Raw genomic sequence first — 14639 nt, 5'->3', positions numbered from 1 at the left:
AGCCTCTAAGAAAGACTGTAGCTTCTACTTGGGACTTTATGAAGAATCATTACCTTATTTGGGTAAGGGGGCTTGAACATGAGTATATCAGATTTGCCAACTCGATCAAAGAAGTTCTTATAAAAGATTTGATTTTACAGTTTGGGGAATTCCTATAGTGGAGTTTTAATTGGGATTGTGACTCAACACAGAAAGTTAGAAGGGTCTTTTAGCAAAAGGTAATTTTTAAAATAATTTTCTGCATATAGATACATATGAGCTTAAGATCTCTTCAGCTTTCTAACAGAGGAAAAGAGCATTTTAGTTCTTGGTAAATAGGTAAGCTATACTGGCTGTCTAAAGATCACTGAGTCTTTTCCAAGAAGTTACCTCCCTTGTTCTCAGAGTTCATCTTCTTTTAGGAATGTGCTAGATAAGATAAATATAGTATTATGCACATAGTTTAATCTTTGGATCCATGCTTATGCTTTCACAAATGACATTTGGTACATAGTTAAAGCATTTATAACATACATAAGTCTGTTATTTCTTTTAGGTTAATAGATAGTTGCTTATTCCTTTCACACCGTCGTACTGTCATGGTAGAAAAAGCATGTGTTTTGACATTGTCTAGTTTCAGTTCTGTCTGTAGCATTGTATCTTTCAGTAAATTACTTGGCCTCAGTTTCCTGAACTGTAAAATGAGATTGTTTCTCAAGCTTGGCAGTAAGGACTCACTAAAGTTAATGTGTGCCTGCAAAAGTGGGCAGTCATTTAAGTGTTCTTTGTCTCTACCTTGTTGCTCTGTTATTTAGCATTTGTGCTGAAGGGAGAACAGAAAAAGAGCAAAGAAGTCAAGATGTAAGAGAAGAAATTTGCTCTGTTTTTATTTTAAACAAGTAGCCATGATGTCTCTGTCCACATTAGTAAAGACAAAGAAAAAAAGTTGATTCCTCATAAAGAGTTTTTTAAAAAGTGAGATCCAGTTAGCCTAACCTTGCCTTCATGGATTTTAATTTTTAGAGAGGAGAGACTGGAGATGATTTGTACAGTCACTGAGCTGAGAGCGTGAGTGAGGCAGTTAGCCTTTTAATAAAGATGAAAATGTAGGGAACTTTTAAAGCCAGAGGTTCATATCTGGCCTCTTCTCAGTAAGGTTGCCAAGTAATCTGTGATAAGAGTAAGGAGGCCCGGGAAGAAAAGCTGTGGTGTGGGGAGCCAATTGGGATGAATTTAAAAATGAACAGCTTTGAACCGGGCTGTCTTGCTGTACCTTTGATACATTGAGTTTTATTTTTCCTGTGAATATAATTGTAATTTACTTAACCATTGAATTTAGGGGCTCCTGGCTGGCTCAGTCGGTAGTGCTTGTGACTCTTGATCTCAGGGTTGTGAGTTTGAGCCCCACGTTGGGTGTGGGGATTACTTAAAAATGTATGAAATCCTTAAAAAAAAAAAAAAAAACTGAATTCAAGCTCATTTGATTCTTTGGGGGGGGGTGCTGTAGTTTTAGGGGAAATCATCCTATAAAAGATATTTTTATTATTTATATGTCTATATGTCCATTTCCTCAATACCCACAAATTTTAATTTTTCTAGTAAATACTAATCATGATATGTTTTTATTCTAAAAGAGTGACCCATAGCAAACAGAAAGTTTCTTTTTAAAAATTATCCCTTTCTATAGCACTTATAGTTTACCAGAATAGTTACAAAGTCTTGGTAACTTAAGTTCAGAAACTGGTTAACCATCAAGTTATAGTGGGGTGAATGCAATTATAAAAAAGAAAACAAGACATAATACTTTAATATTAGGTCAAGGAAGCAAATAAGGAAAATTTTTCATTCTCCTTTTGTTGATCAGTTTCATTTTTTAAGAATGTGAAGCCCAAACCACTGTGTTGACTTTGAATATGGTAGAAAACAACTTGTGACCCTCATTGAAAACCCTCATTGAAATAATAGTCTTAAACCATGTTCAGGGATTTTTAAATAGAATACCCTCCTATTTGATTGTTTAAGACTGCCATGTTGATATCCTTATTATAAATCAGTTTCTCAAATCTTTAGTTTCTATCAGTCATCTGGAGGAGTTGTTAAAATAGATTTCCTGGGTCCCACCTCAAGAGTATATAATTCAGTAGGTCTGGGGTAGACCCAAGTGTTTACATTTCTAACAAGTTCCCAGATGATGCTGATATTGCTGGTCCAGTGACCGTACTTTGAGAATTACTGATTTATTCAAACTCAAAATATTTTAATGGCTTTCTGCCATAAACCGGTAATTGTTTCAAATCTAATTGCTATCCTATTTACTCTTTCAGTATGCACTTGAGTTCCTATGTGCCAAGCACTGAGTTTACTTCTTCATACAGGTGAAAGATAAAGAACCTCTCTGAAGGAACTCAGTCTGATAGGAGCTAACAATGGCAGTATTATTTAACTCATTTAATCCTCACAGGAGTTTTATGAATTGAGGTATATAATTCTTATTTTAGATAAAAAACCTGAGTTCTAGAAAGGTTAAATAATTTCCCAGAATTCACACACTGAGTGTGTGGAGGAGCTGGAGTTCACTATTTTGCTTTCCTGGTTATGCAGTACAAAAAGTTTGTGAAGATTGGTGAACCGTAAGAGAGATGGAGTAATTGGTTCTGCCTTAGGAAATCAGAAGGCATTACAGAAGAAGTGGCACTGGAGCATCTTAAGGAACAAGTAAAAGGTAGCCAGATGAATTGGAGGCATGAGCATTTGCAGCTCGGGGAGCAGTTCTGCAAAGCCATGGAAACCTGAGAGAACATATGTTTCACAGACTGTAAATAGTTATGTAAGACATAACACAATTGGCCAGCCAGATGGAGTGTGAGAAGAAAGGAGACCATAGAAGGCAGGGGTCAAAGTCATGAAGGGTAAGAAGTTTTGTATTCAGGTTAAGAAGTTTTAAAAATAGAATTAGGTTTTTTTATTTTCTCTTACGACTTTCATCTTTGTAAACCATTGGTTCTCAAAGTATGGTTCTCAAAGTATGTTCTGTCAGGTAGCAGAATCAGCATTGCCTGGAAACTTGTTAGAAATGCAGATTCCTGGGCTCCACCCTACACCTTCTGAATCAGTAACTGAGGTGAAGCCCAGCAGTCTGTTTTAAGAAGTCCTCTGGATGACTGGTGTGTGCTAAAGTTTAAGAACCACTGCCATAGGTTAAAGAATTCTTTAAAAACAGCCTTCAAACTAGATTGCTGTAGTGATAGTAATTGTGTCTGTGACTGATTTAATTCTGGTTTAAGTACAATGCTTAACAAAATTGGGATATTAATACCTTTTAAGGGACACATATCTTCATATCCATTTATACTTTGCAGACTTATTCCTCCATTGCTGTAAAAGAAGTCTGAGTCAGGATTAGAGTTTATTATATCAGCAAAGAATAGGATGATAATTATTCCTTAGCCTAAGGGAATGGTTTGGAAACTTACTAATATTATTTTAATCATAAAAAAAAGTAATAAGCCCTTTTTAGGGGTTAGGGTTTATTTTTTGTTTTGTTTTGCTTGCTTGTTAATATGTAAAACTGGTGTTAAAGTTAGCATTGAAGGTGTTCTGTTTAAAACAGATGTGTTAAAAGGCTTGCATGTATTCACATCAAGAATTGACTAAAACTAATATAGTTTTTCCTTGACATAGAAATAAAAAATATAGAAAGTACAATCTAGGATGGTCAGACAGACTCTAATCTAAATGCCTAGAAGTAATGCTAATGTCTTCTTTGCAAATTGTAGGCAATATTTGGTGACCATATCCAAGTGGTCTCTGAACTGAACTTTACACTGAAGCCTTATGGTTTATATAGTTGTTCTATCGCTTATAGTTACATATAGCCATACTTTGTTTTGCATAGCTCTACAAGCATTTAAAGCCTAACATGTATAATTATTTATTAACAGTCTATATATATCGTTTGTAGTTATTAGGTCTACAAAAACCTGTTTCATCTTAGAAATAGCAGCAGCAAGAAGTGAAAGAGTATGCTATAATTAATGTGGTTAATGCTCAGATAAACAAGTTTAATGTTTTCATGTACTGATTCAGTTTCAAGGATTTAGAAGTAGGAAGTCCACTGAGGCATTGACAAGCACCCCTTCATTTTACAGATGAGGAAGGAGGTCCAGAGAAGTTAAATACTTGATTTTGCTGATGGTCACATAGGTAGTGAGTAGCAGAACCAGAATTATAACCATGTCTACTTGGATTGCAATATAAAAGGCACCACTACATTAGACAGGATATTTCTGCGCCTCAGTCTGATAGAACATTGAGGGTCTACATCATCTAAAATAAAAGTGTTCAAATATATTAGCATCTAAATTTTCTTAGGGTATACTTTATGAAGAGTAATTTTGCAAAGTTTTATATCAAAATTGTTTAAAGATCTCTTTTTGTATTGTTAAAGTAGATTAAAGTGTCAGATTTGTTTTTACATGAAAATCTAATGACTGTTCTTCAAAATTTACAAAAATACCAAGAAAAAGATATAGATCTTCACTGTTCTTACTAGTTAAGAGGACAGTTATTGAATCTTCTGTGTAATTATCATACAAATGCTAAGGTTGACCTTGGGATATATTTACCAGCTAGATTACTTCAAATTATTTCCAGGAAAAACTGGTCTAAACCACATACGTTCGTAGGTGATTTTTACCAGCCAGTAACCTACAATCAAAGTATGTAGATTTGCCAGAATGTTGAGAACGCTGTTAACCAGCCCAAAGGCTCTTTAGAAGCCAGTTCTGAAAATTTTTAAGCCAGAATTAAAATCTCTAGAAGAAAAGTCATCATCTGAATTTTAATGCAGTAAGTGACTACTGGAATTTCCACATGAAAGTCAATTAGAATATATAGTTAGTAAATGAAGTTTAAAAGATGTGGAGAGTGTAGTGCTCATTCAAAATTTATCCTTTTAAAAGTTCACTGAGTTAACTCCTGAATAGGGAGTTACTTTAAAGCAGTGTATGTATGTCATAGGGAAATTAGAAATGTTGGAACTACAAAGGATTTCTAGAAGTCCTGTACTTACTGAGATCCTTCATTTTCAAAATGAGAGCTCTGAGTACTGAAATTTTGAGAATAGACTTCTAAGCTATTTTAAGTTATTTTTGGTTTTAAGTAAAACAAATGTTTTTAATTATTTTAAGAGTTGGAAAGGATGTTACATTTTTTAGAATAATTTAATGAAATATTCTAATTTTTTCCAGTGCATCTGGGGGAGGTGGTGTAGCCATTGACAACAAAATAGAACAAGCAATGGTAAGTAAAAGTTAATAGTGCTCTCATTTTATAGGTTGTTTGTTGTAGGAGGCAGTTGGTTTTTACCAATTCTGAAAAACACCTAAATTCTTTACACCAAGATGACCAAAGTATATTTTTTTATATAATGACATTTAATTGAAACTGCTAAAAAAACATTGAGAATTTTTAGCCTAGAAATACCAGTGGAGTTACTATTTCTCCCATTTGAACATCTCACATTTCATGCATTACCACTGATAAATCAGGGCCATTTTAAGGGGCGTACATAATCAGAATGCATTATGTGCCTTCAAATATTCCAGCATCAAAAATAGTTTATTGACAAAAGAATATTAAAATGAAAATTTCAGCTAGAAACCTTTGTCATCCATTTATAGATGCTGTTTTACTCATCTCTAATGAATAGACCTGTTCATGTTGAATCTGTTTCTGATTTCTGCTATTACTATCAATTTTTTTATTCCCTTAAAGATATTCTGCTCATATTGTATATAAAATAGTTTGATTCAAGCTTATTAAAATTATAGACTATAAATAAGGACCATTAGTCTCAAACTATTTCTCTTTAAGATTTTAGAGTTGGAAAACGTAGGCACCTTATCTCTTAAAGAAGTGCTAGAACTAGTTAAATATCACTTGAATATCCTTTGTTCTCTTGGTCTAACATCTAAGCATGTGATTTTAAACTTTTTTTTTTTTTTTTTTTTTTTTTTAATTCTAAGCTTATAATTGACAATTTAAGGAGCCTAGTATTTTTGGAAATCACTCCAAAATTTGAAAAGAAATCCTGGGCTAGCTGCCTAGTTGGAAACTGGATTTTTTCCACTCTTATCTCCCTTAGGGCCAGTCAAGATACAGTAGAAACATTAAAAGCAAGAGCAAAAGAACTAATATAAAAATGCCTCATGTTTATAAGGCACCAGGTAGGCCAGAACCAAATAGCAACACCTTTCCCTTATATTCTTTGTGACATTACTAATTTTGTTTTTCACAGGATCTGGTGAAAAGCCATTTGATGTATGCAGTAAGAGAAGAAGTGGAAGTTCTAAAGGAACAAATAAAAGAATTAGTTGAAAGAAACTCTTTACTTGAACGAGAAAATGCACTGTTAAAATCTCTTTCAAACAATGATCAATTATCCCAACTCCCAGCCCAACAGGCCAATCCTGGTAGCACTTCTCAACAACAAGCAGTGATAGCACAGCCTCCGCAGCCAACGCAACCTCCACAGCAGCCGAATGTCTCCTCAGCATAAAGCTTTCTTGCCTCATTAAGAAAAAAACTGAAAGCAATCTATCCTTGTGTGCCACTGGTATTCTTTCCACTTTATACGAAAGCAAGTAGCCATGCTTCGGTTGTGTGTTTGGCCTTTTCAGTATTAGACAATCATTCTACAGGAGCTTTTCCTCTCTTTGAGATGTCATGCAGCGCTGTTGATGTCCAGTTTTATGTCATCAGTACACAAGGAGAATAATAGGTGGGGTTTATTAAAGCAAGCCGAGTCTGCATTTTACCTGGTGCGCATGAGTGGGGTCTTTTCAGAGCTTTGGTGGCTCTCCCATGTTTCCTATTACCCGTGGATTTACCCTGAGCCTTCCTCGCACATTATAAATAACAGTTCATCTAAAGAGCCACTTTTCTTTCAATATCAGTAACATTTGCCTACGTAAGTTTTCATTTATTTGTGTTTTATTTATTACAGGGCTGCTATTTTCATAATGTACATGAACAATGTCACAGAACTTTTTTAATTTTTTTGAATAATTATAAGTATCAGTAAAGGATTTGAAAGACAGGATTGCATTTAATAGATAAAATGTTTAGGCAATAATTGAACAAAAGAATCCTGGCATATTTCTAACACTAATGGCAATTTACCTTCGGTATTTATTTTCAGTAGTAAAGACCCAGCTTGAATGTAAATTTTGTATAGTGTAAGTATGAAGAACATAGTGCAACTGTACAGGTAGTCACCAGTTATTGTGATATAATAAATAATTGGGCTATTTTGATGAAGAAAACTTTGTTCATTTGTTTCTACTTTCTAATAGAGAAATTGCCACGATTCCTCTGCTTTTTGACATTTCGTATGACTTTCTTTTTTCGGGTGGGAATAAAAAGCTGTGAAATTGTTCAACCTACTTTGTAACCAAAGAAGCAAAGCTGTGTAATGGAGTTTTTTTTTATAATGCACATTCTTTATGTATTTTTATTTAGTGTTTTCTCGGTCACAATTTTCTTTGCTGTCTAGCATGATCTGCATGACCTATAATCTTTGAACCACTTTCGTACCTCATGTTTTTATCCAGCACTCTTATTGTAATATGTACTAGTCTGTGAACAATGTCAAATAAAAGAACGAACAGGTAGTATGGTGGAGCTGAGCTAGTGTCCCATACACTAGTTGTGTAAAAAAAAAAAAAAAAAAAAAAAAATGAAGTGAGCCATCTTTTGTTCATTTAAAATGGTGTTTTGAATTTCGTATGCAGAAAACGTTTTGTTACATTGCAGATTTTAATGTATTTAATAAATGCAACATGCAGATTAAGTGCAGTGTATACTGAGTATTTAAATTAAAATGTACATTTCATAAATACAGTTTCAAGAGAAAGCATCATTTTGTGTATACTAACACATTAAGTGTATGTCAGAAATTGATGTATAAATATATATTTTAACACATTTTCTGAAATTAAACTGCAGTTTTGTTGAAATATTTGGCTCTATATGTGTTCAAAATTTAATTTGATTAGATTTGTATTTTCACAGTTCAAGATATTCCTTAAATGAAAACCTGTGTTCTTAATGATTTAATGATAGTTCTTAAATTTTCAAAGTAAAATAATTTAAAGAATGCAAGAATGGTGAGCAATATTTGTACTCAAGATTCGTATTATGTCAGTGACCTTTAAGAAATCCTTGTCTACCAAAACTTTTACTTGAATTCAGAAAGGTGCCTGTAGAAAACTTAACATGCTGTGTGTCTATAGCCAGCTAGCTAATCAGGAGTTAATGGGAACCAATAGTTAGCTCTCTGCGTTGTTAAAAGAGGATAAATAACTGTTCTTTGTCTATTTAAAATTAAAACTTCATCAGATTTAGCCACAAAGGAAATGCATAAAATTGGGGTGTATGTAGGATTACCAAATATTTTATGTTCTAGTGCTGGAGGATACATTGTTGAATATAAACAAAATTTTAATGTTAATGAATAATATGAGAAAAAACTAAGGAACTAAGGACATAAGCTTGAGAAGTAATCCTGTAGGTGTGGAACAAGATTCTAAGTAGAGTCACCACCAGTGCGTTAGGAAATGAAACTTCCGTGTTGGAATGTCAATTACAAGGCTCACCAGGTGTGCTCCTCAAGTCCAAAAAAAGTGTGATATTTAAAACTGGCAGAGAAAAACTAGTATTAGAAAAGGTTGAGATTTTTGTGAAAATACAAATTTTGGTTCTTGGGATAGAAAAACACTTCATAAAGTAATAGTCACAAAGGAAATGATTGATAATGTTAATTTAAAATGGTAATTAAAAGCAATTATTACTATTTTTGCATTGAAAAAAAAAAAAAACCACCACAGTAGAAAATATGGGTAGTTCACAGAAGAAATAAATGGCAGTTTCTAAAGTTTCAGCCTCTAGTAACCTAAGAAATGCAAATTAATATTTAATGAATTGTTAATTTGTCTTTTAAATAGCAGGACCTAATGTAGAAAGGCAAACTTTCCTGTGTACTTCTAGAAAGTAATTTGACAATATGTATCAAGAGCCTTAAATATTAATAAACTTTTCAGTTTAATGACATAAGATAACTCATGGTGCGGTGTTCAAAAGATGCAAAATTACAATAGTGCTCGTCCTTTGCTCTCCCATCCTTCTCCTTCCCATTGGGTCCCCCTTCCCCTTACATAACCCCCAAAACAGCTGTGAAAGGAAACCTTTACATCCAAACCTACTCTCTTGAGGCACGCCCTCACCCCGAAGTCAGGGACAGACTTAAAGGTGGGAAAGCTTAACTTTTTTAGAATAAAATACACTGTATTTGAGAACAACATCGAGACATTACCCCAAGTGATCGGTTTGTTTAGATCTTAAGTAAATTTCAGTTTGACCTCAGATTTAAGGTCTCTTAGTCCACATAATTGGAATATTTATTGGGATGCCAATTTGGGGGGCACAGTCTTACAGGAATGCCATCTGTAATTTTCTCTTGTAGACCAAAGTGCCACACAAGTTTTCTGTTGGTTTACCTTAACCAACCAGAAAATCCTAGGTGAAGAATTCATTTCTGATAATGGCAATATGTCTGCAATACAAACTGAACTTTCCCCAAAGAGAACTTATTTTAAGTAGTTAACAGTGTGATTTTACAGCTTGCTACACCCCCTCCCCAAAAAAGGCTTATGAGGCGTTAAACATGCGGTTACTTTAACTCATAGTTGTATGTTCAAAATAGCTGGATATTTCAATTCTATTATAAATGTTCTGGGATAAGTAGAAGTATTAAGGTGGAATGCTTTGCCATCAAGTCCCCAGAGATAGGTAATCACAACTGTCTTTATCCACAAAGAATTATCACAGGTCAGAGATGATGATGTTTCTCCAAATTCAAACTGGTCACTCCTAGACCTTTTAAAAAAGATCTGGGGGAAGTCCTTAAGATTAGAGTAACTGAAATACCTGTTCTTAGATGGAAATTCACCTCTGTAGAACTAGAAATAAAATAACAGCTAATTTGGGGGGGAAATTTTTCAGATGATCTGAAGTCTAATTTTTTTAAAGGAGGCTCAGTGCAGGCACCTTGTGACTTGACTCAATTCTCTTCAATACTTTTAAAAGGACGAAGCCCAGGTCTAAAAATTCACAGTTTGAGGACTTAGACAAACCAACATGTACAATGCAATAGTGAAAACATACAAAGATGGATTTGTCAGGGGAGGTTCCCTCACCGAGATGACACCTGATAAGGAAACAGTGCTCCAAAGTTTAAAGGAGAGCACAAACAAAACTCCTTGAATTGCCACAGAATTGTTTCCCAGGAGACAGACTCAGGCAAAGTCTGACTCACCATAGTAGGTTGGCAGCTAGAACAAAAATAACTTCCCGAATGATTTTAGGCAGTGGGATTGTGACCAGATAAGCAGTTTAGAAAAATTAATCATTCTAGTTACCAATAGGAGGTGAATTGGTGGGCTGATACTGGAAGTGGAGAAGTAATTTAGGAGGTACAATAATCCAGAAATGAATATTCAAAATTACAAAATGATAAATAGGCAGATTAGTGATGCTCATGAGGAAGTTTGTCTTGGGTCTTTCTATACCATTATCCCCTCTACAATGAACATTCCATTCCCAACATCCAGTGTCTGTTCTTTCTGCTTCCAAAGAAAGATCAGAGAACCCTATGTCTTAGAATGTTTTAGTCAAACTCTTCCTTCCAACAGCCATAATACTTCAGTGAAATGAAAGTCTTTGTTTAAAGGAATTTCAAGAATTTAGCAAAGGGTAGGGGGAATGGAAGACCCCTGGCTTCACATTTATGCCTCTGTAAATTCAGCCCTCTAGGTAAACCAAATTTAGTTCCTTTATGGTGACTAGAATTAGAGTGTCCCAGAGCATGAGTCCAAATCCTGTCCCTCAAGGCTATCCTTCCCCAAGAAGGATAATGTGAGTTTTGGCCCCATTGCAGATACTGAAACCCAAGTCAAAATAGGTTTTGTTGGCTTCACCTTTTCGTTCTTTGACACAGTTCAATTCAGAAGGCTTCTTTCTTCCCTGTAAGTCCCCTGCCTAAGCAAAATAATCTCTTCTCCCACCCCTTCCTGCCTCAAGCCTAGTAACCCATGTTTCTATCTTCTAGCAATACTAACCTAATGGCTTATTATTTAGTGACATATATTTGCACCCTTTCAACATTCTAGGATGCAACTCTGTTACATGTACTTCTATGCCAAGTCACAGAATTTCTATAGCGAGATCTGTTCTTTGAATGTATGTATTCCTTTGTCAGTGGAGAATATCACTGTACAAGTGCTATTTAATGATTTCCTTAGTGGGCTACAGTTGGTATGGCATGCTATGTTCACAGATGAAAAATGATAAGTGAGGCACATACACAAAGCAAGCTACAGGTCATAGACATTTTTTTTTTTTTTTAACAATCATCATAAATAAGTAAGACAGCCTTTCAGGATTGGTAATGGTAAAGTAAAAAGTTGGTATTTTGCACTGATACAGTCTACTTGGTCATAAAATTTGTTCAACATAATGAGTTAGCTTTATTATTTTTTTCTTCTCACCAGGAAAACTGATAGATTAGGCAGTTTTGAGAATTCTTCCATGATGTGTTGTCATAGATTGAGCTATAAAACAGCATCTAACTTTATGGACTAAGACATTGCCCACAGAAGCCAAAGTTATCCCTTTGAAAGAAGGAAGAAAGAGGTGTGGTAACTTCGATCATAAAAATAACTGAATTTTAAAACAAGGCAAATGCCACACTTCTACTTGCCCATATAAAAAGTTTTTACCTTTTCATTTTTCTATATAACAACTGTAAAGTAGTCTTGCCTACTGCAATCCAACTGTTTTCCAGATCACAGTTCTTATCCTCATTTCACAGGCAAGCAACGCATCTAGAGATAGGTCATACCTGAGGAAGTCCATGGACAACAAGGGAATATTTTCCCCACACTTGGCGTGAAATAATTTATCAGGTCAGTGTCTTATTCCAGTATTTCTACTAAAATAGATAACAATTTAATCAGACAGAAAAAAGGACTATGTGTAACTTTGTCAATCCCCTAAAGGTTTTGTTTTTGAGAAGTTTGGGTTTTATTTTTTGTTTTATAGAAACACCGTTGGAATGCACTTTAGTTCTATTTCAATTCAGGTGCTGCACCCTGTAATAGATGTTTGGAGATAGATAAATGGGACATGATTTGTGCACTCCAGGAGCTATGGTCCATGTAGAAGTAAAAACTAAAGTGCCATTGTTTATTCAAAGTGTATGTCATAGTTTGTGAACGTCATATAATCTGTTGAATGAAAGGTTCATGTAAATCAACAGTAATATTGCCCTGCCACATGACATTGCCAGGAAGCAACTTTACATCACCAAAAAGCTTTAACATCAAACAGTACTTTTAGAAAGAGGGGACTTGGTGAAAAGCCTCCTATCTCTATAATTGAGCCTGTGAGGTGTCCCCTAAAAAAAAGGAACTAATCGGAGAGAGAAGTTTACACATTTTTTAATACTCTTAAGTTTGTAGATAATGGAACTGATTTAAATCAATCTTAACTAGAATAGAATTTGTGTGTCAATGAGTTATATTCTCTCGTCTTATAAGCAACACACTCATTATCTTGGCTGACAAAACCAGCTACCATTCAGTGAACCAAGTTAAGAATAACTCAGGTGCCTGATGCCAAAAATAAATCTGATAGAGCTGGAATCCAGAAACAACTATGTATTGAGTAAATGATAAAAGTAACATTTCAAATGAGTAGGAAAAGAATGGATTATTCAACAAATAATACTGAGACAACATAACCATTTGGGGAGAGAAAATAGATCTCTAGCTCACAAAAATTAAATCCATCTAGACAAGCTAGACAAGTCTATTGCTTTTTGGTCACATATCCCTTGTAGAAATCTCCCTTTGAAAATTCAGGTAAGCAAAAAGTTTTCTAAGATTATGAAGAGATGCCCAAACTCAGCAAAATAAGGGAAATGCACAATAAAAAGAAGCTATCTCAAATCTAGTTGGCAAATATTTAAAATCTCTATAAATCACAAGCCTGCAAGAGTGTGGGAAAACAGATAAATTGGCACAGCTACCTTTAAAGGCAGTCGACTGGTATCCATTAAAATGTAAAATTCACATGCCCTGTAGCTCAACATTTCCAGTTTATAATGAAACACACTCCCATTCTGTGTTCACAGGGTGGCCTGTACAAAGATGTCACTTGTAACTTTGTAATAGAATAAAATTGGAAAAAACAAAATACCCATCAAGAGGCTGGAACAGTATAAAATACTGGGCATCAATAAAAAAAAAAAAAGAGCAAGATTCATACACCTACTGACATGGAAAGATCTCTTAGATACATTTTTTTCAAAGTTTGGGGAAAAAACGGATAACACACGCAATACATATGATACCATTGATTTTAAAACACATACCACATATATTCACACACACACAAATACTGTATAGTGTACTTCCTAAGTACCTATTTGTATATTATAAAAATGTATAGAGAAGGTCTGGAAGGATACTAACCAAACTGTTAATAGTAGTTTGGTGGAGTGCATTAGCTTTAACTGTAATATTCAATGTTTTTGAGTATGCATTCATGTATTGTTTGTGTAATGACAAATTAATAAATTAGAAATAAAATTAAATAGAAAGTGTTTCCTTCTTGTCTCTTCTGCTAATGTCCTCCCTGGTGCCCTGGGTCTCACCGTTTTCAGCCTTCTCCCCTCCCCCTTTCCCTCTCTATTTTTCTTCTCCTTCACCCTCTCCTCGGACTTCATCACATCAGCCAGTGTTTATACAGGCTTAATATGTAAATAAATGATAAATGAGTAAGCCTCCACCTGCTTTTTCAGCTGCCTATTCTGCCTTTCCACTTCTTCCACTTCCACTCGCTGCTTGTCGCTCACAGTCTGACCTGGTAGGAGTTCTCCCTGTGCCCCAAAACCATTTTTCACAAGGTCACCAATGATCACTGTATTGCTAATTCCTTCCAGTAAGTTTCGTTTCTTACCTTATTGAACTGTTTTACCTAATTTTAGTTTATTATCATTTGTTTAGCAAAAAGGTTTCTACCTCTTCATTTCCCTCCTTTTCATTTTTTTAGGGGTTACTCTTGTTAAAAATATATATATATGTATATATATGGCGGAATTTACAGCCTTGTGTTTACAATATACATATATATATATATGGCTGAATTTCCTAGTTTTCTTTTAATAGATTAATCCATTTTTGTATATTATTATTACAGGCATATTTGATGTATTTCTGCCATCTTATTTTATGTTTTCTCTTTAGAATCCCTTCTAGGTTTCCCCCCATTTTCTCCCTTTTCCTGGCTTTTATTCAATTGATTGTTTTCTTATTCATATTTTACCCCTCTGATTGTTGGGATGTTATACATCCCACATCTGTTCTTCCAGTTGTTTATCTTCTAAATTTTTTTTATCATTTTGCTGTGGAAATTTCTAGTCATATACAAAAGTACACAGTATAAGGGACTTCTGTGTATCTATCACCCAGCTTAAACAATTATCCACTTGTGACCAATCTTGTATTATTTATACTCGCACCAGTTTTCCCACCATCCTC

The 14639-nt window shown here is 34.5% G+C and overlaps 1 protein-coding gene across 6 annotated transcripts in view; it reads left to right on the top strand.

Annotated features, from left to right (window-relative positions):
* TSC22D2 (TSC22 domain family member 2) overlaps nt 1-9090 on the top strand; it is a 48756-nt gene extending 39666 nt beyond the window's left edge. For 2 of the 6 annotated variants that reach the window (XM_019810573.3, XM_019810572.3), the window contains 2 exons: nt 5229-5280; nt 6278-9090. In XM_019810573.3, the coding sequence (XP_019666132.3) occupies nt 5229-5280; nt 6278-6538 (313 nt within the window). In that variant the 3' untranslated portion in view covers nt 6539-9090. Of the gene's footprint in view, nt 1-2580; nt 2889-5228; nt 5281-6277 lie in introns of those variants that run through there. The other 4 variants (XR_006585404.1, XR_006585403.1, XR_002745407.2 and 1 more) reach the window with 2 other exon arrangements.
* The last annotated feature ends 5549 nt before the right edge of the window (nt 9091-14639 follow it).

This window comes from Felis catus, chromosome C2 (genome assembly GCF_018350175.1).
Source record: "Felis catus isolate Fca126 chromosome C2, F.catus_Fca126_mat1.0, whole genome shotgun sequence".
In the NCBI taxonomy this organism is placed as follows: domain Eukaryota; kingdom Metazoa; phylum Chordata; class Mammalia; order Carnivora; family Felidae; genus Felis; species Felis catus.
Note: the sequence above shows the minus strand (reverse complement) of the source record. Positions and strands in the feature narration are given on the sequence as shown.